General features: G+C 64.2%; 1 protein-coding gene across 5 annotated transcripts; it reads left to right on the top strand.

Annotated features, from left to right (window-relative positions):
• The first annotated feature begins 214 nt into the window (after window positions 1-214).
• GPSM1 (G protein signaling modulator 1) lies at window positions 215-27,792 on the top strand. Of its 5 annotated transcripts, XM_081263699.1 has the most exons (15): window positions 485-1,171; window positions 7,694-7,915; window positions 8,568-8,703; window positions 9,479-9,621; window positions 10,092-10,215; window positions 10,492-10,607; window positions 10,894-11,049; window positions 11,997-12,105; window positions 13,244-13,367; window positions 19,104-19,174; window positions 19,926-20,105; window positions 22,891-23,047; window positions 23,580-23,788; window positions 24,436-24,714; window positions 25,133-27,792. In XM_081263699.1, the coding sequence occupies exons 1-15, from the start codon at window positions 1,104-1,106 to the stop codon at window positions 25,337-25,339; spliced, it is 2,301 nt and encodes a 766-aa protein (XP_081119825.1). In that variant the 5' UTR covers window positions 485-1,103; the 3' UTR covers window positions 25,340-27,792. The 5 variants fall into 5 exon arrangements, with proteins under 5 accessions (XP_081119823.1, XP_081119825.1, XP_081119822.1 ...); XM_081263697.1 differs by lacking the exons at window positions 485-1,171; window positions 24,436-24,714 and adding an exon at window positions 215-294 and having other exon boundaries at window positions 25,133-27,785; XM_081263696.1 differs by lacking the exon at window positions 24,436-24,714 and having other exon boundaries at window positions 489-1,171; window positions 19,926-20,093; window positions 25,133-27,789.

The following is a 27,792-nucleotide window of genomic DNA, read 5'->3' as shown; positions in this document are numbered from 1 at the left end:
CCACCAGAGCCTTTTATCTCCTGTCTGTGTCACATCCCCTGCGCCTGAAGCCACTGCACTGTGGGCTGCTCTGCGGGGGGTCTGGCTAGGGTGGCCTTGGCATTTTCTGACCTTGGGCAGCTCTCCCAGGAGGGCTGGGTGTGGGGAGGAGCTCCTGAGGAATGGACACAGCCTCTTCCCACCCCTGGACTGTCCCTTGCCATCACGGGTCACAGCCACAGTGCCAGGGCTTGCAGTCTCCCGACGAACCAGGAAGACTGAGCCTGGGGCTGGAGAAATAGGACCAGTGAGAAGGTGAGACCCCAGCAGGCAGGCTGCCCTGGGTGGTCCCAGCCACCCTGGGCCCTGTGGGAGCAGCCTTGTAGGAGAAGGGGCCCCAGGAGGAGGTCAGGGGCTGGATGCCCACCACCAATCTGGGTCGCCCATTGGTGCCCAAGGCTGGCTGGGGGAAGACTCTGAGGGCAGCACATTCCACTCCCAGGGCTTCAGAGGAAGGAGGCAGCAGCAAAGCACAGGTTCTGGGACCCTGGGTGGGCTCCCCAGCTGCCCTCCCTGCCCCTTCTCCAAGGAGACCAAGGCTGGAAGGGGCAGCAAGAGGTCCCCAGAGCACAACTTCAGGGAGGTGAGGGCTTGCAAGGGTGCCACCAACTCCTCTGCCAGGCCAGAGTGTTCCTCCTCAGCACCCCAAAGCAGGCAGACAGGCATCCCCATGGCCCTGCACCCCACCGCCAGGGGCTGGACCCGAGGAGCAGAAGAGGACGAGGCCGAGGGGCAAGGAAAAGCTGGCTCCTCAGCCCAAGCCAAGGCGCCCGAGGGTAACCGCCGCAGCCGCACCGGCCACAGGCAGCCCTGCCCGGCGCAGGCCGGTCGCTGGACCCCTGCAGGGGTGGCCCGCGGGCCTGCCGGCCCCCCAGCTTCTCGCCCCTAGCGGGCGGCGCGGCCGTGGCCGGTGGGCGCCCCCTCCCCTCCCCTCCCCTCCCCAGCGCGCGGGCGGCGGTGACATCACGGCTCGCGGCGGGAGGGGCGGCGGCGCCCCGCGCACATCACTTCCTCGGCGCCTCCCGCGGGCGCGGACGCGGACCGGAGGCCTCCCGCTCCCGACCATGGCGGCCCCCACCCCGCCCGCGGCCGACGAGCTCCCGGGCCCGGCCGCCCGGCGCCTCTACTCCAGGTGGGACGCGGGCCGGGGCGGGGGCGGCGCGGGTGGCGGGCGGGAGGGCGGGAGGCGGCCGCGGGAACAAAGGCGCGGCGGCGCGCGACGTGGCCGGGGACGCGCCTCCTCCGCCCCGCGGGCTGCGGTGGGCGCCGCGGCGGCCCTCTGCCTGCAGCCCCCTCCCATTGCCCGGCGACCGCGGGACGGGCGCCTCCACCGCTCTGCTAGCAGCTGCATGTCCAGTACGGCGGGGGGCCGCTGCCCGCAGCTTCTCTCCAGCCTGGCGCTGCCACACACCCACACCCCCACCCGGTGCAGTGGGTGGCATGGCCAGAGACCCGCTGTCATGGTTGGGGCCCTGTTCCCCCTGGTCACTCCCCCAGTCCCAGGCCAGCAGGACCAGGGGCTGGAGCCAGCCAGCCAGGTGGGTGTGTGCCTATCTAAAAGGCACCTGCCTCCTGGCAGATTCACATGTGATCCAGCCGCCTGGGCTCAGTGCCCATGCCTACCGGGGATGACAGGGTGGCTCTGCCCCTGCCCATGTGCCTGCCTGGAGACTCCTGGCCTGTCAAGGGTGTTCCTCAAAGTGGTACACTGGGCCTGGCTGCGGGCACATGGTCCCCTAAGTGGACAGGGTGCTGCCAGTTCATTCAGCCTCAGGCAGGGCTGGGTGGGCCTGAGTGCTGGGCAGGGGCTGCCCAGAGGCATGCCCAGCTCCCTACAGTGGACCTGCAGACAGGCCCCTGACTGAGGGATGGCTGTCTTGTTTTCCTCTGACCGTCTCTGACACTTAGGAAGCTCCTGCTAGAGGCCTAGCCCAGAGAAGTCTGATACTAGCGAGCCTTTGTTGGGCACTCCAAAGAGGCTTTGGTGGCCAGTGTCCCCTCCCACTCCAGTGCCTGTTCTTCCCTGTGTACTACTCAGAGACACACCCCCATCACCCCTGGTCTGTCTCCTGGCCCCAAAGGTGGAGGGGCTTGAGGACAGGTTTGCTGGCAGCCAGTGCTGGAGACCTGCCTTAAGACCTTCCCCAGGGCTCCCAGGAGTGGGGGATGTGCAGGGTGGCATCTGCTCTGGGTCCTCTGCCAGCCAGGGGAAGAACTGATAAGGACTGTCTGTGGGCAGGATGGGCCCCATGCAGTTCAGGGCCTTGGCTCTGGGAGACCCCACATAGCCAAGCATGGGCCTGGGGGGATGGGCAAGTGGCTGGGAAGCCCCACAAGAGGGGGACTTGGGTGTTTCTCTCCTGCCTCCCATCTGGGGCTGGGAAGGAGAGGGGCATCAGGGAACCCACCTTGGGGTGCCCCTGTTAGAGGTGCACCCGGGCAGCTGCCACGGGCACCCTTATGGAGCATTCTCTGGTGTGGGGCAGGCCACCCCCACCGCTCACCCCATGCCCTCTCCCCAGGCACTGTCCCCTACAGGGCCCTAAGGAATGACTGCCCTTGGAATCCCTGTGAGCTGACCTCAGGTCTCTCCTACAGCGAGGTGGCCCTCATGTCCACTTCCTCTCCAGCAGTTCCCCACTCCTCCCAAGCTCCCCAGCCCTCCCTGCCCCCTGCTCTCTCCCCACCCCCTTGGCTGTTAAAGGGGAGTCATTGTGGTTTCTCTCCAGGGGTGGCTGGACAGGAGGCCGGGATTTGGGGCTAGTTGTGAGCAAGCATTGGCCCAGGGTATGGGTAACAGTCCTGGAGGGAGGGGCCTGTAAGGATTCAGGTAGTGGACAGCAGGGCTGAGGGGCCCAGGGCTGCGCATGGTAGGAGCTGGGCACTGGATAAGGAGCCAGCCTGGTAGTGGACACCAGAGGACGCCTTAGAGTCTGGTGGAGGCTAACAGTTGTGTTAGGAGGCCTGACAGGGCACCATCAGAAATGGTGGCTGGCAAGCAGGGTGATGTGCCATGGGCTGATGGCTTCTCCCAGCATGCTGCGTTGGGTACTAAGGCCAGGCCAGAGGGCTTGGGCAGGATATGGTCGCCACGTCTGCCAGGCTGGCCACAAGGGAGCTGGTCACCACTTCACTAACCAGGTCACCAACAGGCACTGGTGGGATCTTGGCAGAGGGTAGCCCACCTCCTGGGTGCTGTGGTGTGGCATTGGTCAGCCTCGTTCAGTGGAGAGGTGCTGGGTGGCCATCCTGGTCCTGTTGAAGAGGATCAGGCCAGGGCCATTGTGTAGGGGAGGACAAAGCGGGGCTGGTCCCCAGGCGCCTGGCAGGGTCTTTCTCTTCCTGGGAGGTGGAGAATGTTGCTTATTAATTAAGCAGTGCATCTGCTTCAGGTGTCAAATCCCAGGTGGGAAGGCTACCTATCTCAGGATTGGGGTGGCCAGTGGGGGATGCTAAGCCCACAGCCCTGGGGAACCCTCCATCTCTGATTTCTAACCCTGAGAGTGGGATGTCAGGTAGACCTTGGGGCAGACAGACCTTCTGGAGCTCAGATAGCTTGGCCTCTGTCTGCCCAGGGTGGCTGCAGCCCTCAGGGTCCCCAGTGCACATGGGCTCTGGACAGACGACTGACAGGCAGTATCTCACAGCCTGCAGAGGTGGTGTGGAGGGACAGAGGATCTAGGTTCTTCTTCCTGAGTGAGGAAGTTGCCCCTACCAGGCTGGCATGGTCCCCAAGAGGGCAGGAGAGAGCAGCCCACAGGCATGGTGGAGGGCCTGGGAGCCCAGGGGGTCTGCGGTTGATGTGAGGGTGCAGAACCTGGGTTCGGCATGTCAACAGGTACCGACCAAGGAGATGATCCTGCCCTGCCTGCCTTAGCCAAGCGTCCTGTGGTAAGGTGGTCAGTGGCTGGGAGAGTAGTGCCCAGGCCCTGGAAACCCTCCCTGCCATCCTGAGGTTCCTGATTCTGCTCAGACCACCAGATCCTTTCAGGGAGCCGAGCCCCCAGGCCCACTGTCCAGCTCCCTCTGACCCCGGCTGTGCCTCCCTCCTTCACATCCCTGGGTCCCTTCTGCTCAACCTCAGGAGACCTCCCACCTCAAACAGCAGTGGGGAGCTTCATGGGTAGTCCTAGGGTCCCAGGTGAGGCAGCACCCAGTGGTGGGCCAGCTGGGAGGCCCTTATGAGGCTTGGGTCTTCCATCAGTGCCCTGCCCTGCGGGGCCCTGGATTCGAGACCTTCTCTGAGCCCCTGTGACCCTCTGTCCAAGCTGGATGCTGTACCTCCTCTACACTCTGGGGAGTTCCTTTGCCCAGGGAGGGTCACACTGTTGCTTCGTCACAGGTTCAGTGCTGGGGGACTGAGGACAACCAGGATCTTGGGAGGGTTAGGAGAGCCCCCACTGACTTAGGGACAGCCTCCCCATGCCCCAAGTGGCCCTACACCTTGGCTAGACCTAGGGCCCAGAGCTTACCTTAGACAGTTGGGCAAGGCTGAGGACTCTGTGTTCTATGTCAGTTGAGCCTGCAGACTGGGGTCAGGTGGGAGCAGGCTAGACGCCAGGTTCTGCAGAGAACAGAAAAGGCCAAGTGCTGACCCTGCCCAGCCCTCAGCCGGGCCATCCTGGCAGCTGGCAGACATTCCAGGTGGGAGAGCTAGACCCATCTGCCAGCCTCTGTACACATCAGATGGGAAAGGTCTGTTCTTTGGGGCTGCAGTGCCTGTGCCCACTCTTGTATCCACCAGCGCTGACCAGCACCCGCTACGTGCAGCCCCAGGCTCCTGGAGGACCCAGGCCCTGGCACAGGGCCAGACCCTAGTCAGTTTGCTGAGAAGCTGGTGCTGACTGGGCAGATGGGCACACTGCACCCGAATGCAGCTGGGTTTGGCCCCTCTACTCCCTCCCGGCCCCAAGAGGTGGGGGAGGATTAGCTTCTACTCCCCGCCCCTCCTGTTTGTGCTCATCCTGCCTCTGAGCTGCCCTTGATCCCTTGATCCACATCAGGACCCAGGGAAAGAGGCCCCAGGGCACCTCTTTGCTCCTTCTGGAGCAGAGGCCGCTGAACCTTTGCCAGGGACCACCCTGGAGGTGTGGGAGAACAGGTCAACCCCAAGTTGGTCCATCCCTGGGGCCTGCAGCTGGTGGGAGAGAGGTGCAAATCCCTGCAATGCCCGCTCCCAGTGTGGAGGGACAGCCTGTGGCCCTGAGTTTGGCGGAGAAAGCAGTGTGCAAGGTGGTGTACGGCACACCCTGCCCCCGTCCCCTGCTGCTGCCCGTGGGCCTGGAGCTGTGGCTGTATGTGCAGAAGATGCGCCACCTTCGGAGGAAGAGGTGCAGGATGGGTGCCCTGCTGGGGCCGGGCACTGCCTAGAGGGTGGAGCAGAACCGGGTGTCCTGATAGGTGGAGGGCGGGTGCCTCGCCAGGTGACTCCCCACCTTCCTAGCCTGGGTTAGACCCATCCTGGGTCCAGGAGGGCCATGCTGGTGCTCCCTTTGGCCCTGGCCCTTCCTGAGGCGGAAGCCCGTGCTGCACTCTGGACCTGGAGGACGGTGAGGAGCGGGGGCGACTCCCTAGCCAGCAGCAGACCCCCACAGACCCCAGGTCCCCTCCTCCACAGCACTGAAAGGACAGCAGCCCTGGGCAGGCACAAACAGACTTTAATTAAGAGGACTGTGTGCGGCACTGGCCATAGCCGAGGAGCTATCCTGTAGTAGGTTGCCATGGCAACCATGGGTTACACTGACCAGTGTGGCATCTGGATGGCCTTTTCCAGAGGGCTCGGCAAGGTGACTGCTGAGGATCTGAGCAGGGAGGGATGGAGACCCTACATGCTGGGCGGCCTGAGGGGTCTGGCCTTCTGGTCGAGGCCGTGCCCCTGACCCCTGGTCCTTGAGAGGCCAGGTGGGCTGTGCTGGCCCCTGGGAAGCAGGGAGGTGGCAGGAGCCCTGAGCATAAGCCCAGCCTTGGCCATGGAGGCAGGAATCCCGCCGTCCTTGACTGCTGCAGCCAGGAGAGGCAGGCCCCACAGCCCCCCTGGCCCCAGGGGGTGGCACCCAGAGTCAGGCTCCGGGCCAGGCACAGTGTAGTTCCTCATGAGCTCTTGGCCAGCTGAATGATGGCCAAGAGTGCCTGGGTCCAGCAGGCCTGGCTTGGAGCAGGCCAGTGGGGCCCAGCACGAAGCCTGAGCCTATGGGGTGCAGGATGCTTGAGCCAGCTTCTCGGGGATCCACCCCCATCTGTTCACGTGGTGCCATTACCTTGAGAAAGTTCAAAACGCCCCATTTTCTTGATAACACAGGAATAAAGTGAGTGGGACATTGTGTTGGCGTCAAAGGGACATTTGGTTCAGACAAGAAACGCTGCCCGACACACCCCCATCATTCCTGACCAGGGCCATGCTGGCCGGGGCTGGCAGGGCAGCGCCTGGCGTGGAACAGGGCACTTGGTGGTCTGGCAAATCACTCTGCAGGTTTTCCACAAACGGTTCACTTCAAAAAGCAACAGAGAGAAAATAAGGACCACAGCCGGCCTGCCCCAGAGCCAAGCCCCTCTTGTCCAGGTGCCCGGACTGGGGCCTGTGGCACCTTTCCCCAGTAGCTCCCTCCTCCTCTGCCTCTTCTGCCCCTTGTCCTCCCGCCTAGGCACTGGGGCTACCCTCCTCTCACCCCCAGCCAGTGTTCACTTGTTGTGCCCTCCACCCATGCTAACACCCCTCCAGCCCTGGCAGGGCAGAGGCTTTGGGCCCTCGTGACCAGTCGAAGCAGGACAGAAGGGCAGACTGAAGCTCCAGGGCCCCACAGCAGGGAGGGGCAGATAGTGACCCCAGCCTGTCTTCCTCCCCTGACAACTCTGTCCTGAGACTGCACTCCAGAGGCCTGAGAGCTGTGTGTTCCTCTGTGAGTTTAGGGGCTTCTGCCAGCCTCCACCTGGTTGTGGGCATTCACTAAGGGGACCTGGGCCCTTGGACATGGACAGGATTCATGGTCAGAAGCCAGGTTGGTTTGGTGGGGCCAGGTCCACCCTGGGGCACATCGGCGTCCACTCCCTTCCTCAGCTGTTTCTCAGGCCTGCCCTAGCTGCAGCTGTGGGTGCTTCTGGGTGTCTCAGGATGGGTGACCCTCAGCTCTGACATAGCCCTGTTTCCAGCCGAGCTCTCCCCTGGAGGCTGGAGGGCTGGCAGTGACCCAGCATGTGCTCCTACTGGGAAGGTGCATGTCCTGCCCTGTGTGCAGGATGGGGAGGGGCTGGGTCAGATTCTACTCCTGTGGCCTCAGTTGCCCTTGCTGGGCATTGGGGGGTCTCTCACAGGGCCTCTTGGGAACATGGGGCACCTGGCACCCTCAGCTGTGCTGCTGAGACCTGTGGAAGGTGGCATGTGGGGTCTGCTCCAGCTCCCTGCAGCTCAGCCAAGTCAAGCACTGACTACTGAGGCCCCCATGCCTTCCCCAGGTGGTGCTCCTGGCCCTGGTGGCCAAGGGCAGGCCGTGAGGGAAGCTGCACGGGAATGCAGGTCTGGGACAGTGCAGCTGCCAGGTGTGTGCGAGCATGGGGTGGCTCTGCCACAGCCCGCGGAGGCACGTCTTCCATGGCATGGCCATGGAGGAGCTTGGGTCCTCAAGGGACGGCTGCACGTGATACCCCTCCCTCTGCCCAGGATGGAGGCCTCGTGCCTGGAGCTGGCCCTGGAGGGAGAGCGGCTGTGCAAGGCAGGCGACTTCAAGGCGGGCGTGGCCTTCTTCGAGGCCGCTGTGCAGGTGGGCACGGAGGACCTGCAGACACTGAGCGCCATCTACAGCCAGCTGGGCAATGCCTACTTCTACCTGAAGGAGCACGCCCGGGCGCTGCAGTTCCACAGACACGACCTGCTGCTGGCCCGGTGAGTGCCCGCAGGACACAGGCCCAAGGGGCAGCCGCACCTGCCCTGGTGTGGCAGGAGGGCAGGCACACACTGCCCTATCCTAGGGAGGGCCCTTGACAGGATCCCTGGAAGGGGCCGGGGTCTTACAGTCCCCCAGGGCCTGTGCTCCAGCTGCGACGTGTGTCAGTGTGGGCGGAGGGGACGACACGTGCTGTGTCCCACTTGTGACCTGTCCCTGGCACCCACCTTGCCTCGTGCCTGGGCAGCTCCTCCTCCTCCAGGCCCCCAGGTCACCCTGACCTCAGGCGGAGGCAGTGTCCCACCAGCCCTGCCCACAGGACTCCCAGTGGCCTGGGCACCCACGTCCTGATGTCCAGTGCAGCAGAGGCTCGCTGCAGACATCGTGGCAGGACCAGTGCCCGTTGCCAGCCCCGCCTGAGGCCTGCAGGGGCCACGGCAGGCCCTGGGCTCCCTGTGGACCATGGCAGCTCTGCCGGCTGCTGGGGGCCAGCAGGGCAGGCAGCACAGGAAGTGACCCTGCCCAGCCTCACCCAGGAGACGCAGGCTCCTGGTCAGCCCTAGGCTGGTGCCCTTGGCCTGGCCTGGCCACCTGCTCAGGCTCCCTGCTGGGCTCAGGGACCTGACCCATCCTCACTCCTTTGCTTTCCAGGACCATTGGTGACCGCATGGGGGAAGCCAAGGCCAGCGGGAACCTGGGCAACACCCTCAAGGTCCTAGGCCGGTTCGATGAGGCTGTTGTCTGCTGCCAGCGGCACCTGGACATTGCCCAGGAGCAGGGGGACAAGGTAGATGGTTGGCTTAAGAACAGGGGACAGAGGAGGGGCTTGTCCAGGAGAGGGGATGAGGGAAGGGGTGGCTTCCTTGGCTACCCGCTCCTCCCACCCCTGCCCCCTGGCCTAGGTCCAGACCCAGGCATGGTCAGGCAATGAACCACTTATCCCCACTCAGCAGTCCCCCCGTAAGAGGGAAGGCAGAGACACCCCTAAGGACTTGGGAGAGTCCAGATCCCTCAGAAACAGGGCTACCCCAGCTCCTGCCTTGAGGCTCGGCCTCCCCAGCAGCTGGCCCAGCCTGGGTTCTGCTCTTTGGGTTTCTGTCTCCCCAGAGCTGCCTGTGTCCCTGCCACTCCTTGTAGGGCCCCGCCAGTGGGGTGCTCTGAAAGGAGAGGCAGGCATCCTGGATGTCACCCCAGCCTCTGGTGCAGGAGGCTGACCATCCCTGGCCCATCTCCCCCCATGACTCTATGACAAAAGTGTTTCTGTTCCTCTTGTTCGGTTGGGGAAACTGAGGCTAGGGGCAGGGTGGCTGGCAGCCACACTGTGCTGAGAGCCCTAGCAGGAGCTCTTACCCTGGGGCATTAGAGAAGGGCAGCAGAGGACCCGGCCACCTTCACCACCCCGGTTGGCAGCAGGGGAAGGGATGGCTGGAGTAGGTGTCCCCTGAGTCCTCGCCTCAAGGCTCCAGAACAGCTGTTGGCAGGCTTGGCACACACTTGGGGTGACATCCCAGCCAGGAACTGCTGGGTGGACAGCGGGGCACTGCCCACTGAGTCCTCCACAGGTCGGGGAGGCGAGAGCACTGTACAACATGGGCAACGTGTACCATGCCAAGGGCAAGCAGCTGTGCTGCAGTGCTGCTCAGGACCCCGGGCACCTGCCTCCGGACGTGCGTGAGACGCTGCGCAGGGCCTCCGCCTTCTACGAGTGAGTGGGGCAGGCAGCGGGCACGTCCAGCTTCCTGCTGCTTCCCAAGCTTTGTGCTGCACACTGGACTGGGCAGCAGCCCCAGGCACAGAACACCCCACCCAGCTCGCAGCCCTTGCCCTGATCCCACCAGCAGACCTCCACTTGCACCTCAGGGACTGGCAGGACCTGACCCAGCCCCAGCCCCGTTCCCACCAGCAGACCTCCACTTGTACCTGTCAGGGACTGGCGGGACTGACCCAGCCCCAGCCCCGTTCCCACCAGCAGACCTCCACTTGCACCTGTCAGGGACTGGCGGGACTGACCCAGCCCCCACCCCTGGAGCTCGGCCTGCACTGAAGCTCAAGGAGCCCATGGCCTATGTCCATGGCACACCCCTGAGGGCCACCCAGCACCTTCTCACCTGGGAGGTGGGTGTGGCCACTTCCCTGCAGCTGGGAGGGACAGACTCAGACAGACTCCACTCCTAGGAGGAACCTGTCACTGGTGAAGGAGCTGGGTGACCGGGCGGCCCAGGGCCGGGCTTATGGCAACCTGGGCAACACCCACTACCTGCTGGGGAACTTCATGGAGGCCACAACCTTCCACAAGGAGGTAAGCTGGGCCTGGGGACATGGGGTGAGGCCGCTGCAGCAGCAGAGCCCGGCTCCACTTGGCCCCAGGGGTCCTCCTGGCAGTCTCCAAGCTGGGCAGAGCAGGGCGGCAGGGTGCCCACATACCCCGGCTCTATCTGTGCTCCATCTTGGGGTTCCTGGATGCTCCTCTGGACACACAGACATGGACAGCCACCCTGGGCAGGAGAGGCAACACCTGCCTTACTTCAGATCCCAGGCTGTTCTGTGAGCCTGGGTCTTGTGTCTGTCTCCACAGCGCCTGGCCATCGCGAAGGAGTTTGGGGACAAGGCGGCTGAGAGGAGGGCCTACAGCAACCTAGGCAATGCCCACATCTTCCTGGGACGTTTTGATGTGGCCGCTGAGTACTACAAGTAGGAATCCCCCCAGCCCCAGGGAGAGGGAGGTCCCTGGGAGAACTGGACACCAGCCCAGGAGGTGACTACTCCAGGTGGGGAGTAAGACCACCCAGCTTCCCTAGGAGCCAGGTGGGGACTCCAGGAAAGGCAGATAAAGGTCAGAGCTCTGGGCCGTCACCTCTGCCTCTGGCCTGAGTAGTTGCCACCAGGTAGAGCCGGTTATCAGGACCAGGCCCATAGTCAACCCCAAGTGACATGCTACGGGCCCTGCTTCCTGGAGGCTGACCCCCACCCCATGCAGGAAGACCCTGCAGCTGTCCCGGCAGCTCAGGGACCAGGCGGTGGAGGCGCAGGCATGCTACAGCCTGGGAAACACGTACACGCTGCTGCAGGACTATGAGCGGGCAGCCGAGTACCACCTGCGGCACCTGCTCATCGCCCAGGAGCTGGCTGACAGGTGCGCACAGACGTGGTGGGAGGGGCGGGAGGGCCCTGGGGACAGGTGCGCACAGACGTGGTGGGAGGGGTGGGAGGAGCGGGAGGGCGGTTGTGAGGAGAGATGGCTCAGCCTGAGCCCCTGGGGCACCACTGACTGTGGTGTGGCCCCAAGCGGGGCTGCCCCACCTGGGCCTCAGCCACTCCTGCCATGGGCAGGTCCGCCCACAGGGACCCTTGGCACACACTGGTGGGCTTCCCCCATGGCCCAGCCCGTCACCCCCCACAATGCCTGTGTGAACACGACACCTGAGATGCAGCCCTGGGCACAGGTCCGGTGGACAGAGGGCTCGCAGGCGCAGGGCTGCCGGACTGGCTGCCTTCTAGTGGCCCCAGGCTTTCCTCCAGGGAACCTAATGGAGGACAGCAGTGGCCTGGAACCAGAGGTGGTGCCTATGGGGCAGTGTGGGGGTGCTGGATGCCTCAAGCCCTGCACTCAGCTACCTCCGCCTTGTTTTGAAAATGAGTGACCCCAGGGTGGAGGGAGCCTCGGGGAGAAAGGCTCACCTGCCATTACGGGGCAAGCCACTCACAGGAGGCTCCCTGACCCCACTTGTCCCACCTGCCTCCTACGCTGAGGGGCCAGAAATGCCCCGAAGGCAGTGCAGGCTCTGGGCAGGCTGCTTCCCACACTGGGGCCTCTGAGTCCATGCTTTTAAGGGGAAGGGGAACTGGCACAGAGGGTTGGGGCTTCTCCCTGATGGTGGCTGGATTTGTGGGTCACTGCAGACCAGGATGTGCTGTCCGACTACCCCGTCAGTGCCTCTAGGGACCTTTGAGACATGCCCCATGGGTCTGGGGTTCTAGCCGTGGCAGCTGATATGAGGGGGCCCTGACCGTCAGCAGGCTCAGGGGCTTGGGATGGGGGCAGGCCTGGGGAGGGCAGGTGTGGACTCTTTCCCTCCACAGAGTGGGCGAGGGCCGTGCGTGCTGGAGTTTGGGCAACACCTACGTGTCCATGGGGAGCCCTGCACAGGCCCTGACCTTCGCCAAGAAGCACCTGCAGATCTCTCAGGAGGTGAGCTGGCCTGCCCTCCCAGGGCCACTGCTCCTGCGGGCATCGGGGCCCTCAGGCATTGCCTGGCCTGCTCTGACTGCAGGGCCAGGGCACCTCTGCTAGCTGGTGTCCTTCCTGGACTTCCCCTTCTGTCTTTCTAGGTCTGCAGCAGCCTCCTCGGCTACCAGGTCCCTCAGAGGCCTGGTGGCTGCTTGACTGTGTGGCAGGGGGCAGTGTGGGGACAGGGGACCTGTTTTCCCCCTGCAGTGTTACTGTTCCCCACAGGGGACCCATGACTGGGTCCTTCTGTTGATTTCCCTACCCCAACCTCTGAGGAGACTGGCCAGGGTGGGCCATGGGGATGCCTGTGCCCCCCACTGAGGTGAGGGTGACCAGCCGGAGGAGCCCAGGACACAAGGCCGGCCCCCTGGAGGCTTCCTCTGGGCCCCTCAGCTGGACACCTTCCTGGAAGTCAAGTCTCCTCCTTGGAGAGGACGCCCAGGACAGTCCTCCTGTGTCAGGGCGGGATGTCACTAGTGACCCCTCGGCCTCCCTGGCTGAAGATAGGCCAGTGCCTGCCCGACCACCACAGCCCCAAGTGGGAGTCGCTGAGTGGGTGGAGTCTGGGTGCCCAGGTGTCCGTGGGGAGGGACAGGAGATCCCTGTGAGAGCAGAAATCTGGAGAGCCTCTCCATGGGGCCCGCATGGCCAGCCCGGACATCCCCAGAGCACAGGCAGGGGGCTCCAGAGCCCTCTGAGCTCCACGCAGGAGTCCCCATGCCCCACTCTCTGGCTTGTTTCTGAGCAATGCAGATGCCCAGGAGGGTCCTGTGGAACCTTGTGCAAGGCTGGTGGGGCCTGAGGCGCAGCCTGGGTCCCTGGGGCTGGCCAAGCTGACCACCCACCAGAGGGTGCCCAAGAAGGAAGCCACCACATGGCACAAAACCAGGCTGTTTGAGCCTCTGAGCACTTATGGGGAGTGACTAGGGACTGCTGGGGACATCCAAGGACAGACCCCCGACTCCACTCCCAGGGCCACAGTCAGGCCCAGTTCCCTCAGAGACCCAAGGGTCAGGGGTCAGCCTAGGAAGTCAGGGATGGTGTATTGTGGGCTCCTCACTGTCCCCTGCCCAGTCTCACCTGCCCCTGCTTGCTGCAGATCGGGGACCGAAACGGGGAGCTTACAGCCCGCATGAATGTCGCTCAGCTGCAGCTGGCCCTGGGCAGACTGACCAGCCCAGCAGCTGCAGAGAAGCCTGACCTGGCTGGCTATGAGGCACAGGGTGAGTTCCTGGGCTGCGGTCCTGTTCTTGAGGGGCTCTCACCTCTGGGCCACAGTGGGGTTGTGTCTGTGCAGGGTGTGACAGGGTCACTGGGAGCAAGCCTCCCAGGGAGCACAGGGCCAGCTACCTGGGGCCAGGCAACGAGGAGGGGGTGCCTCCCGGGTCGAGGGGCTGTTAACAGTGGTCATATAAGGAAAGAGCCCCAGAGGCAGGGAGCCCCCGTAGTCAGGAGCCCCAGAGTCAGGGAGCCCCAGGAGGCAGGGAACCCCCGGAGGTGGTGAGTCTCCAAGAGGCAACTCGGGCTGCTCGTCCCGTCCCCAGGGCATGTTGACATCCCCGCACCTTCTCTGTCGGTCCTGGTGCTGGATCAGGAGAGACTCCTGCCCTGCTCTTGGGAGCTTACAGTGGGTGGGACAAACATGGTGTGCAGAGGGTGAGACTGGGTGTCCCAGGTGCCCCACCTGTCCCAGGTGGGGGCAGGGGTACTGTCACTACCAGAGCAGAGCAGGGGTCAGGTGACGCTGAAAGAGGTGGGACAGACATGGGCATGCAGGAGGCAGGGACAGCACAGGCAGAGCAATAGTGGACAGCTGGAGGCCTGGGACAGTAAAGGCCAGCAGTCATCCTGAGCCCCTTCCATCACAATCAAGGAGCACATGGGACCAATGGCAGGAAAGACAGGAGAGGGCCACTCACTGCCCCCAGCTCCAGGGCTTCCCCACCCATCTACCCGCCTTCCCAGAGCAGTCCAAGGGGTCAGTGCCCATCATCAGGATGGCCAGGGAGGGCATTCTGGGAGGGGGGGTGTCAGGTCACCTGACAAGTAGGCTGGGCTCAAGGGAGCCTGTCTGCGTGGAGTTCCAATCAGGTGAGGCCCAAGCAGGCCAAGGCCACTCTAATGGCTTTATTCACAGACTGCTGACCATCCTGTGCAGGTCAGCAGTGTGCACTCACAAGGACAGATTGTTCTCTGCAAAGCAAATAGATTCGTACCCACGAGGGAAGGGCTGGGTGAGGTGGGTGCTGCCTGGCTTCCTGAGACCACCTGCAGGGGATGGGGAGACTTGAGCCGGGGGGCAGCTGCCCCGGCTCACCTGGCCCCGGCTCCAGGAATCCCACCTCAGGCCCTGTTTGGCTCTGCTTTGAGGGCACCCACCTGCAGCAGCCTCAGGATCCCCAGAGGGGATATGTGCCACCATGTGGCCCCTGGTGCCTGTGGCTGGGATTTTCTGAGGGTGGGTAGCTCTGCCGAGAGAGTTTCTGTCAGAGTCCCCACCTCGTGTCCCCTGGTCAGAGCGACTGCCCTCCAGGAGCCCCCCGCAGCAGGTCGGGGCAGGGTTGGCAGCTTCTGGGAAGGTGCCCACAGGCTGCCAGCTCCATGTCCTCCTGCAGCTTTCCTCTGAGCCAAGGAATGGGGGCGTGTCGTGGGTGAATGCCCCAGGACAAGGCGGCTTCTGTCCTCCACACTGGCTCCTCTGCTCTGCTGTGTGCTGGACCTTCCCAGCCTGGGGGCCCCCAGAAGCCTCCTTCTGCCAGGCTGCCAGTGGCCAGGCTGCAGTGGAGCTGGGGACATCCATGCCGGGATCACGGTGGGAATGAGGTCTGTGCTCCAGAGTGGCTGCCCTAGGCCTGGGTCCATCCAGCCCCAGCATGCAGCTGTTGAAGGCAGGCCTGTACCCTGAGGGTCGGGGTGGCCCCGAGGGAGACCCCCACACAGGTGAGCTTGGCAGTCAGGGCGTTGGAGGCCACACTGGTCTGGACCCGGTGCTGGGGTGGAGGGGGGGGGCTGAAAGGCTTTTGCGAGGCTGACATGATTCATTTACTTCATTCATCTGGACTGAGTGCTGGGGGAGGGCTGGCCCTGGCTTCCAGAAACTGTCCAGTGGGGCTGGGGCTGGGCAGGTGCATATCCAGAGACAGTCAGTGTGGTTTGGAACACGGGGTGGGGTGGGGTGGCCAGAAGGGCACCTGGGAGACAAACCCATAGGGTGGAGGAGGGCCTCCTGGGGAGAGAGGGTGAGGGGAATTCACAGGGGAGGAAGGAGGCGGGAGGGGCCGGAGGGAGCCAGCACCGGGAGTGGGCCCTGCAGTGCCTGGGTGTGGCATGGACGTAGCTCACCCTGTGTGGGGGGGGTGGGCGTGGGCTTGTGCTGGGCAGGAGGTTGCCTCCCCTGTGGTAGGTGGGCTGGGCAGCTAGTGGAGAGCAGGCATCCAGGACCCAGTGGTTTTTCGGACTTGATACAAACGGGGGCTTCTGTGCAGCTGGAGAAAAAAACTTGCTGTCCTCGAGTCTGCGTGCAGTTCTGCCTCCTCCCTACAGGCTGCTGCCCCTGCCCAGCATCTCTGGGGGACACCTTGTGAGCCCAGCAGCCATAGACCACTTCTGTGGCCAGAGGGCAAGGTGGTAGCCCAACAAGGCCCGGGTCTGTCTCCAGACCTTCATGGAGAAAGCACTAGAGGGGCAAGCAGGCTGCAGTAGCAGGCAGGGGACAGACACAGGTCCCAGCGGGCTGAGCAGGGGTCAGATTCTGGCTGATAAGAGGAAATACTGGGATTTGGACCATCCGAGTTGCCGTCAGCAGGCAGGGTAGGCTGCTGGGGTGGGAGGTGCCCAGGGACAGCCCTTGGACATAGCTGCTCTGCACAGAAATGATGATGACAGTGTGCAGGTCAGACTCTGGCAGGGGAGGGGCAGGAAGTTGCACACGCAGCAGGGGGTGTCAGGGCCTGAGGCCCCTGGTCAGGCAGCTCAGCCCAAGGCATGCAGCTGTTGGAGGTGGCTGGATTCAGGACCTCTCAGAATCCAGACAGAGGGTCCATTCAGCTGGGCCCAGAGGGCCTTCCGCCCACGCGGCCTGCTGTAAGAGACCCACCAGGCACCTCCACCTCTGCTAGCCAGAGCCTGCCCAGGCCACTCCTGGTAGAGAGCCAGGTGGCCCAGAGCAGCTGCAGGGTCCTGCAGACAAGGTGGGGAAACCGCATCTTGTTCCGGAGCTCCGGGGAGCATCAGAGAGAGGTGGAGCCAGGTTGTCACTGGGTGTGGTAAGGGGCCTCCCAACTCTCTGAGGACTCCTGGGCCCTCCCATGGCATGCCTGCCCCCCAGCTCCACGTGGCTTTGGACTGTCTCCATTTCTGTCTCAGACCAGCCTTCCTCATCTGGGGGTGGGTGGGTACCAACAGCTCTTCAGGCAGCAGGAACCCTGACCCCGCCCCTTCCTGTCCCCTCAGCAGAACTGCCACATTCTTCCAGTGCCTCAGTGTCCAGGGTGAGAGAAGCCAGCAGCCAGGCTGTTTCCAGGGGCAGAGGAAGGACCCTGGCCACCACTGCCAAGGGCTAGGGCAGGAGCCCTGTTCTAGGGCCCTGGTGTTGGGGGTAGGGGGCACATCCTGCTGTCCACTGGATGTGCCCACAGGCCCTGGCTGCTTTGCTCTCTGGCTCACGGGTGGCCCTGGATGCCCAGGGCCATGTTGGCATATTCAGGGGCTGGTTTCTGGCCTCCTGGCCAGATCCCTCAATAGGCTCCTGCAAGACAGCACTCTCTGGATCGGTGTTTCCCCGGGGAGGGGGTTCCTCAGAGCCTGGGGGTGCTCAGGTGCCTCCCCTGCCTCTCCTCCTCCACCTGCTGCAGATGCTCTGGGCCACTGGCTCTTAGGACAACTGGACATTTGCTGTGGAGGGACCAGCTTGGGTCCCCAAAGTCCTTGGCTCCCTCTGCTTGTCCTCTCCACCCTGACCATTTTTAGGAACCCACCATCAGACAGGTGCCATGGACAGGCTTGGGGTGCTGGTAGCTGGCCCAGGACTTCCCTGGGCCACTAGGGTAACACCTGCAGCCTCTGGATGTTCACACTCTGCGAGTCCTCGGCATTGCCCCTTTCTGAGTGGAGGCAGATCCCTCCCCCATTAGGGGCAGAGGCATGGACTCTGCAGGGTGGCAGCCAACAGCCCACACAGCACCCCTGCTCTCCTCTGCAGGGGCGTCTGGGGACTGGAGAGACCGAGGTACGCTGTGCAGCTTGATGGCCCGTGGCCTCAGCCTTTGATGGTGTCTGGCCCAGTCCATGATTAAGCCCTGGGGGAGATGTTGGCCGGTGGCCTAGCTGTGCTGGAGGGGCTGGGATGGGTAGCAGTGCTCCAGCCCTGTCCCCCAGGCCCAGGTACTCCTGGGCACCATGTGACTGCCATGAGCTGGCTCCCCTTCCTCTGGTGTCCTGGGGGGTTAAGCTGAGAACCCCAGGCCAAGGGGTGGGGTGAAGGTGGCTCTCTGCCCAGCACCTTCCTGCTGTCCACTGGATGTACCCACAGGCCCTGGCCGTTTTGCTCTCTGGCTCAGTGGTGGCCTGGACGGGAGGGTGTCTGGCCATCCAGCTCCCACCCTTGCCTGCTGCAAACATCCACAGGCTGCTTTATGAGGTGAGCCCCATGTGGGCAGTGCCAGGATGGCTCTGAGTGTCCACTGATGCCAGCAGCACCTCCACCCATCCACAGGTCCTGCCTCGCAAGCCCTGGCCATGGGCGCACGCCACCATGAGATGAGCTGTGTCCGCGGGTGCCGGGTGCTTGGGTCCCAGGAGGACTGGGGTGAAGGGTCTGGTGAGGGTCTGCCAGGCCAGGAGAGAAGGCCCACCCATTCCTGGCAGGGCAGTGTCCTTGGAGAGGTGCAAGGGCATGTGGGGGTGGACAGAGGCTGAGGTGCCCACATTACCAGGTTCTTCCCTCTCTTGTCCCCAGCCTTTCCATGGCTGGCTGCACCCCCCTCCATCTCACATGCCACCTCCTCAGAGGGGCCAGTGCCAACCCTTGGTCCCTGCCAGCCCAGCCCCACTGGTCCTCCCTGCACGGCTCACCTGGCTTGGCCTGGGGGCTCTCCGCACTCCAACTTCATGCTGTGCTGTCGCCTTTTTTCTGGTCAGCCTTCCCTGCATGGACGGGCCTCCAGGCTAGCTCTCCCTGGCTGGCTCTGTCCTGCAGGTGCTCAGTGAGTAGCCGCCCAAGGCCAGACTCTCTTTTGTCCCTGTGCTGGGACAGGGCCGTAACTGGATCCAGGACTGAACTGCACCCTGCCCCCGCTCAGGGACATGTTTGAGACAGAGGCCTGGGGGCGGTCCAGCTGCAGGCCAGCCCAGGGCCCCTTGGCAGGATGGTGACCGCAGAGTCTGCAGCTGGGCAGTCTTGGGATAAGTAGCTGCTCTTGGGAGGACATGGGTCCCCATGGCTCATCTTCTTGCCCTGCCCGCCAGCAGCTGCCAAGTGCCCAGGTTCAGAGTCATTCCTCCAGGGGCCAAGGAACCCAGGGAAAGGCCCTGCATGGGACTGACTTGGGGCTCATCTGAGGCCTTGGTCACCCCAGCCCTGGCTGGGGTTGTCCACAGTAAACTCGAACGAACCCAGAAGCGCCACCTGCTCCCAGGCCAGAGTGTGAGGGGGCTTCAGAGGAAGCTGCTGAATGGAGCCTGTGGGCCTCATTGATGATGAAAGGGCATTGTGGGCAGTGGGCAGAGAGCCTTGTCCAGATCCTTGGGGAAAGTCTGGGGAGTACCAATGCCAGTCCACCCTGAGCCCGTGCAGGCCCAGACCCACAGCGCCGCCCCCCCTGGCTGGAGTATGTCAGTGGGCCCATGAGGGGACTGTGTGGTTGGAAAGCAGGGTGCTGCGCTACCCAATCCTCAGTCCCCAAGGGCGCTGGCCTGGGCCATTTGGCTTCGTGAGCTGAACAGGCACCACTGTCTTCCAGGGGCCAGGCCCAAGAGGACCCAGAGGTTGAGTGCAGAGACCTGGGACCTGCTGAGACTCCCCCTGGAACGGGTGAGCCAGGCTTGGTGGGGGTTGGGGGGCCTGGGGATGGACATCAGCAGAGGTACGGCCAGTGTGTGGGCAGCAGGTTAATGAGCCTGGGGAGCCGTGTTTGTCAAGCTGCCACCACCAGGCTCAGCCCAGCCACTGGGAGATAAATGTGCCCCCCACAGTCTGAGGCCCTTCACTAGCCCATCTGCTACCGGCCCCCCGGAGGCCCTGCTCCTCCCTCTTGCCTGCTGTGGGCCTAGGGGCAGGCATGGTCCTTCCAAGTGCCCCCCCCCCTCAAGCCTCTGGATCCCAGTCCTGGTGAGCCCATGGACTCTTCTGTCCCTGCCCACTCAGACTCTGTCCAAGGTGAAAAGCTGGCAGGGTTCACTGAACCCCAGACACAACCTGGGGTTCCAGGTGTGGGTGCCATGGGGCTCTTGCAGGCCTCAACCCCTTTGAGCCTCCTGTTTCTCTAGTGTAACGTGGTTCGGTTGTGGATGGCCCTTGGGGCCTGGCATGGGGTCAGGACCCAGGGACGCCATGGCCACTGTCATTGGCTAGTGGGAAGGCTGACATATAAGGAGTCTCCCTGCCCCACCCAGGGCCACATAGCCCTGCCAGCTTCCTCCTCCTTCAGGATACCTGGTGCCTACTGCATGCACCCAGGAAGTGGGGTCTACTGCACCCTCTTGGCATTCCCTGCAGGGTCCCGAGGTGGTGGACATTGGCCCAGAATGGCCCCACCCATACCTGGCCTGCCTCCCCTCCCCAGGAGCAGAATGGAGACACCCACCATGCAGGGGACTGGCGGGGGCCAGGCAGGGACTTACTCCCTCTCCCCATGAGGAGCAGGAAGTACCAGGAAGGGCCAGACACCGCTGAGAGGAGGCCCCGGGGAGGCAGCCACTCCCCACTGGACAGTGCGGACGTCCAAGTGCAGGTACCTCACACGGTAGGTGCCCCACAGACCAGGAGGCACAGCCAGCCTGGTCACGCTGGGAAGACAGGTCCTGGTGGGCATTCTGGCCCTCCTCCTGGCTCCATGCCACCCCTGCAGCCCTAGAGGTGCTCAGTGGAGGGCAGTATCTAGCATCACGCCTGGCCTCAGGGCATCCAGGGGTGCTCTGGCCTCACTCTTGCTGGCCCTCTCCCTGCCTCATGGGGACCCTCCAGACTCATCCATGAGTCACACGAGCATGTTCCTCCCAGAAGGAGGGCACACTGGGAAGCTGGCATCTACCCAGGGCTCCTCCTGGTCAGGGTCCAGGAGAACACACTCCACCCCGCACTGGCCACAGTCAGCTCTTGTTGCAACTTACAGAGGGAAGGGCTGGGGTGGGCTGATGGCCAGGCAAGTGGATGGGCAGTGGGGTCACAGAGAGGTGGTCAGGCAGGTGTAGGGTGGAGGCCTAGCCTCCTGCTGCCTGTAGTTCCCCTGTCCCCAGGGCTTGGCAGGCCTCTCCAGGCAGGAGGGCACTGATGGGGGTCCGAGGTGGAGTCCGGTCAGAGGCCAGCCCGGAGCTCCTCCCAGGACACCTGCATCAAACCAGCTAGAAAATAGTCTAAAAATAGCCCTTCCCCAGCCTGATCAGCACCCTTCCGGCCTGCCGAGGGCGCGGGGGTGCTGGGTGTCCTCAGTGCCTCGCGGCTGGAGACTGCCAGGGCCCCCACTTCCTTCAGGTGCCGAGAGCCACTACTCCATCCGGGCTCCGCCTCTGTCATGGGGAGACTGTAGGGACACTGGGGACCTGGAGGCACCTCCTGTGCTTAGAGTAAGGGCACAGCAAATGCAGCTGAGGCTGGCTGGGGCTGCCCACAGGAGCCAGGGCCACGGCCACCAGGGCACCAGCCCAGCTGGGGTGGAAGTCAGGCCACACTGCCAGGCTGAGGGCTGCCTGGGGACCTGCTGAAGGAAGAGGTGGCCCAGCTTTGGAAGGAAGCCCAGGGGCCTTGGTATCGGGTGGGAAAAGGGCTTTCAAATAAACTGTCCACCCCCACAGCCCTCTAGCATGACCGCCCACAGGAGCCAGGGAGCGCTCTGCTGAGCTCAGGGAATCCACCTCAGTGTTTACGGAGCAGAGCGTGGTGTGTGTGTGTGTGTGTGTGTGTGTGTGTGTGTGTGTGTGTCTCGTGCACGCTGTGCGAGCGAGTGAGCTCTGGAGGGCGGGCTCTGGGAGGCTGAGCCTCACCCTAGTCGTATTTAAGTACCGGGTGAGCCCCCGGTCCCGGCAGCAGTGAGGCGACACTTGGTGCTTCGGGCAGGAGGTGCTGCACATGCAGGCTCCTCACACAGCTCCTGGCTGCTGCTGCAGGCGGCACCTGTGATCAGCGTGAGTGTGGGGTCCCTGGTGTCCCTTCAGCAGCAGCAGAGGCAGGGAGCACAGGGGCCTCTGTTAGCCGGGAGTGGGTGGACCTGACCAGGTCTGACACTTCCACTAAAGCAGTCGGATGCAGGGAGGAACGCAGAACCTCACGTGGGAAGGGTTGGGGGGCAGGAGAGGTTGGGGGCAGGGAGAGGCTGGGGGGCAGGAGAAGCTGGGGGCCAGGAGAGGTTGGGGGCAGGAGAGGCTGGGACCTGGGAGTGGGCCCCCATGTTCCCGAGTATGTCCTGCTGGGACTCTCCTGTGGGCCTCTCATGCTCCTGAGGCGTGAGGGGCCTTGTCCCTCCAGAGCCCCTGCAGCAGGCGCGGAGCCCAGGCTGTGCTTCTGGGTCAGGAGCCCACCTCCTGGGGAGGCACCTGTGTAGCACCCCCTTCGCCCAGCAGTCAGGCAGGCCCTGGTCCACACCACCTCCATCTGCCTGGGCCGGCAGCTCCTTGAGCCCCAGGCATGCCTGCGGTCTGCCACCTAAGCTCCTGCATACCCACTCTCCCTTCCCTCCTGGCTGGGGAGGGGAGGGGCTCAGGCCTCAGGGAGGACAAAGCCCAGGGCTGGGCAAGAGGTCGGGTGAAGGGGTGGGGGTCAACCTGAGGCTCGGAGCCAGGTGGGGCTCTCCTTCATGCTAGTAGGACTGCCCCCTTCCCATGGCTCCCTCAGCAGGGTCCTCTCTGCCTTTGGAGTCCTGACCCCAGTCCTGAGACAGGGTCGTCCACAGGGCTGCTGTATCCAATTCCAGCTCTGCTCTTGCTACGGGGGCCTTGGACATGTGGCACAGCCCCTCTGTGCCTCAGCCTCCTGCCTCGAGGCTGCTCTGGCTGTGTCTGGCACTCAGCAGCCCACATCTTTGCAGACCTGGGTCCTCCTGTTCAGGCTCCTACAGCCCAAGAATATCTCCTGAGGCTGGTGGGCCGGGCCGCCGGTGTAGGAGCTCCCACTGGCCCTCCCTACTACAGGTGGAAGGCCCTGGGACCTCCCCACCCTCTGGCACCCAGGGCCCAGGACAGGCCCCATCAACCATCATTGCCAGGTTGCCACTGGAAGTCTGTGTCTAGTGGCCATGTCAACTCCCTGCCTGTCATGGCCAGGTCACACATCTGCCTGTCCATTCATCCAGCAGACACTGGAGAGTGCTATGCTGGGGGCCAGACACAGGTGGAGCCTGGGTGGGGCGTGGGGAGGCCTTCAGGAGGTGGGTTAGATGGGAGCATCCCAGCCCGAGGCTGGCAGGGCAAGGGCAGGGGCAGGACATGTGGGGCAGATGACGGGGGCCTGGCCTGGGGTGGCCGCCACAGGAGGAGAGAAGTGGGGTGGCAGGCAGGGCAGGCTGGCCGGGCTGCACTGACTCCGCGTCCCTCCAGAGCATCCCACGGGCCTCGTCGTCGGAAGAGGAGTGCTTCTTTGACCTGCTGAGCAAGTTCCAGAGCAGCCGCATGGAGGACCAGCGCTGTCCCCTGGAGGAGGGCCAGGCAGGGGCCGCTGAGGCCACGGCTGCCCCCACCCTGGAGGAGAGGGTTGGTGAGTGTAGGTGCCTGGGCCTCCATCCTTCCTATATTCGGGTGTTCCCCGAGCCACGCACCTGCTGCCAGGCCAGCCAGGGTCTCCAGCCAGACCCAGTGCTGACCAGAAAGTGCCCACGTGCTTTGTCCCAAAGGGTGGGACAGGCCAGCTGCAAAGTGCTCTTTAGTCACAGAGCGCCCCCCCCCCCCCGCACTCCCCAGAGCTGCATCCTAGGAAGCGTGTAATTACCCCACCCCTCCGGAGCGCACCGTGTCAGGGTGCAGCAGCAGCCTCGCAGTGCGCGGGAGGCCAGGCTTTCTCCTGTCACCTCCTAGAAGGCCCTGGAGGCGGGTGCAGCTGCAGCAGGGTGAGCCACCAGAAGCCCTGGGCCTTGTCCCCAGGGCAGGCACTGTAGGCTGGCTGGGCTCAGAGGTCCGAGCCCCCTGCTAGCCCCAGCCCCAGTGTCAGGCCTGGCCCTGCATGGGCCCCAGCCTCAGCACCGAGCCCTGCTGCCACCCCCCACCCAGGCCTTACCCTCTGCCCCTTGCAGCCCAGCCCTCGATGACAGCCTCCCCCCAAACGGAGGAGTTCTTCGACCTCATCGCCAGCTCTCAGAGTCGCCGGCTGGATGATCAGCGGGCCAGTGTGGGCAGCCTGCCTGGGCTGCGCATAACCCACAACAACGTGGGGCACCTCCGTGGCGACGGAGACCCCCAGGAGCCGGGAGACGAGTTCTTCAACATGCTCATCAAGTACCAGGTGGGCCACAGCCCAGAGCCGGGTCAGGGCTTCTGCACCTAGGGGCCTGCAGTGGGCTGGCCCCTGTCTCAAGCCCTGAGGGGTCCCTCCAGGGGAGGGAGCCACCGGCTGGTGGGCAGGCTGCGTGGCCAGTGCCACTGGGTTCCCAGAGGGCTCTGCCCTGGACCCCACCTTCTTGGGAGCCTCCACATGCAGAGGGGTGACAGTCCCTGGGAAGAGCAGCCTGGGACACCCTCAGGCTCAGGCTGGGACAGGGCACTGCCAGGCGCCTCAGGATGTGGCCTCAGGGCTTCCCTCAGCTCCACCTCTGGGTGGAGGAAGTGAAGGGTCCACGCTGCAGCTGCTGGCCAGCTGTGGGATGCAGGCAGGGATAGGCTAGACAGGACCACACAGTGGACATCGAGGTCAGCGCCGGGTCCCGGGATGGGCCAGGTGGGCCGCCTCACCAGCGCGGAGAGGGCAGGACACGGCTGTGAGCGGGGGGCTCACCCGTGGGTCTCCCTGCCCTTCGGCCGGGCCTGGCACAGTGGCTGGGGTTTCGGGGTCTCCAGGTCAGAAAGACTGGAAAATGGCCAGGGGTGGGGCAACAGACGTGCCGCCCCCGCACCTGGCCGGCAGGTTTCCAGATCTGGTGTCCATTCCCACAGAGGAGACGCAACCATGGCTGTGGGCCAGGAGCCGCCTCCAAGCCAGCCCCTCTTCGGGAGCCCAGAGCCCCCCACCCTCTCGCACGCATGCTCCAGCGGCTCCGCCGGCTCCCGTCCCTTCTTCTCCAGACCCTGCAGAGAAGCTCAGATGCCCCTCCAGCCGACCATTCTCCATGCCAGGGCGGGTGGGGCCCACAGGGCCAGTCACCCACCCCAAGGGGGATCCTGAAGGAGCGCCCTGCTGCAGGCCCGGGAACCCCACCCCACAGGCCCGCTGGGGTCAGTCCAGGGCTAACCCAGGTTCCAGGGCAGTGCTCAGGGATGCCATACCATGGTCAGTCCCTGGGGGTCAGCAAGTCTTGGGTGCAGGCCTTGGGGTTGCCTAGCAGCTGTCTCCTGGGCCTGGTCACTCCAAGCCCCAAGTATTGTTCAGCCTGCTTGGCTGGGCAGGCCAGCCCCAGGCTCGGGGCACACAGCCCCAGGAGACTCGTCCACATCAGGGATCCCAGCACAACCCCAGAGCCAGGCAAGCCCTCAGCTAATTTCCCAGATGGACATGGAGGCCTGAGATGGCCTCTGAGCCAGTGCCTACTGCCTCTGACTTTGGCAAGTCTGCCGACCTCGGGGTGTTGGGGCAGGCCTCCCTCCAAGGGCCTGGGGAGGGCAAGACCACCAACCTGCATGTGTGTCTGTCCAGTCCTCCAGGATCGATGACCAGCGCTGCCCGCCACCTGATGTGCTGCCCCGAGGTCCCACCATGCCAGACGAGGACTTCTTCAGCCTCATCCAGAGGGTCCAGGCCAAGCGGATGGACGAACAGCGCGTGGACCTCACTGGGAGCCCAGAGCAGGAGCCCAGTGGGCCACCTGAGCCCCGGCAGCAGTGCCAACCTGGGGCCAGCTAAGGCTGCCTGCCACAGCCAGGCCTGCGGGCACCTGCTCCTGCACACTGGGAGCTCACGACTGTCCACAACGGCCATGGCCCCCAAGACGCTGGATCCTCCCAAAGCCATGGCTGAGAACCAGCTCTGAGCCCCCAGCCCTTTCCACTGAGCTGACATGGGCACACGCCCACGGCACACCCCTCCCCAGGGCAGCAGGCGCAGACCAGAGGTGCCATGTGGGTGGGGCATGCCTCTGTCCACGGTCCTTGGTTTCCTGCAGGTCTGGCTCTGCCTCTGCCCAGGCTGGGCCTTCAGCATGTCGCCCCCAGACCTGGTGCTTCTTGACCCTCCCCTCCAGGGCACTGTCCAGCCCTGCCAAATGTGAAGTTGGCCATCTCCCAAGCCCCCAGAGGGGTCTTCTCTGGGGGCTGTCAGGACACAGGCATGTTCTGTCCCCCAGCTGGTCCTGGGGTAGCCATGCAGGGGACAACACACCCCGGGGCAGGACCCCTTTCCTGGGGCCTGTCTCCCCTTGTAACCTTGTGGTTGGCAGTCACAGAGAGCCCAGTCCAGGGCCACCCATAGTCCCTGGCCCTGGCAGGCGGCCCTGGGCCCACAGAGATCCAAGGGCTCAGCCTTGGCTCCACAGCAGAGGGAAGGGTGGGCAGGAACACCCATTCCCAAACCCCAAGCCTTAGGGGCCTGGGCCAGCAACACAGACGGGGCCTGGGCCTAGGGTGGCACCAAGCTCAGTGGGCGACGGCACCCTCACCTCGCCATCTGGGGGTGATGACGCAGCCCCTTCCTGGGGAGAAAAGCCCCCCACACATTGGAGTTGGCTCACAGGGCACGAACCCCCAACCCCCAGACCAGGGCAGGCTCTGATGGAACCCCTGCTGGACAGGCCTCGGCCGCCACCTGTGGGCAGCCCTTCTGAACCAGTCTGGGGGCTGCCTGTGACCTTCACAGACACCAGGGAAGGCAGCAGCCCTCCCAGATGCCTCCCCAAGCCTGGGGAGGGCCTGTGCCCACCCATGTTACAGCCTGGGCACCAGGCAGGGGACCAGCTGGAGGGCTGACCCTGGGCTCAGCAGGGGACCACTCTGAGGCGGGCCTCTGGGGATGAGCCCTCATACTTGAATGTACGTGCGTATTTATTGCTCACACTTCTGCTGTGTTGTCAGCGGGTCCTTTCCAGCCCGAGAGGTACGTCCCCCCCAGCCCCCCATCCACCCTTGAGAAATAAAGTGTGCCAGGCAAATGCCGTCTCTGTCAGAAGCAGCGGTGGGCCTTCCTGGGGCTGGGCCCACTGGACATGTGCAGAGCACCCACTACCACCCAGCCCCTGCCCCGAACACCCATAGGCATCTGGAGCCGGTCCCTGCTGCCACTGACGATGGAAGGCTGGGCTCAGGTTAAGCAGTCCCCCTGCACTGTGTCCGTGTCCCCGGGCAGGGCCCCCAGGGTGCTTCCCAGGGTGGGCGAGCTGGGAGCTCAGCCACGCACCTCGGGGGTGGCCCTTGAGAGCAGCCCTCCCTACTGGGCAGCCCCTGGGGCTGCCATGCAGACTCCCCCCCAACCACAGGATCCCGGTCAGGCAGGTCCAGACTCCCCGAGACACCTGTAGCATGCTGGGTGTGCAGGCGGCGGGCACCCCACAGGGCCCGTCCAGGGCCGGCAGCTGGGCACAGGCAGCCACAGCTGTGCTCACGTCCCACCAGGAAGCTCCTGTGGGTCCTAAAGGCCTGGCACAGTCTCTCAAAGCCCTCAGCACCGCGGGCCCAGGCCAGGCCATCTCGAGCCCACATAGGGTCCCCACCCAGGAGACGAGCCAGTCAGACAGCTCCGCCTCCCCTGCTGTCTAGGGATGGTGAGCAGGGGCTGGCAGAGAAAATAGGCCCTCTAAATGGGACAGGAGTGACCAAAGGGTGTAGCCACTCCCAGTGCCCACTGTGCTGCCAGGACCAGCCTGGACTCTGGGACTTCTTTCCCCCACACACCCGCCTGGACCACAGAAGGCCTGACATCCCGAGGGCTGGGAGGGGCGGACTGGGCATGGTTCCCCCAGGCTAGCAGGGAAGAGTTGGCCCGGAGGTTTGGAGGCAGGAGCTGGCGGGGTGCAGTCTCAGTAAGCAGGGGGTCACCACTGTTCCTCCCAAGGGAGAAAAGAAGAAAAGGTGAGGTGGCCACAGCAGGGAGAGGCGCCATGGGGCACGGGGATGCTGTGAGAGCCAGCTTACTAAGGGTTCTGTGACCCACGGTCCTGCCACCCAGCCCCACTGGGCTTGTCATCTCTCAGAGGCCCACAGTCCTGCATGGCTCGCTGAGCTTGCGAAGGCCAAAACCTGAAAAAATAACTGTGGTTGTCGTGTGGCCGGGCACTTCCCTGACCACAGGACCCAGCTGGCCTGGCGCTGTGTGTCCTCCAGAGGAGGCTCTGCGGCTGTCTTGAGCCCCCAACCACTTCCCAACAG

This window comes from Spermophilus citellus (assembly GCF_964194105.1).
Source record: "Spermophilus citellus genome assembly, chromosome: 2".
NCBI lineage: Eukaryota > Metazoa > Chordata > Mammalia > Rodentia > Sciuridae > Spermophilus > Spermophilus citellus.
The sequence above is the reverse complement of the archived record's forward strand: the minus strand, read 5'-3'. Positions and strand labels throughout refer to the sequence as shown.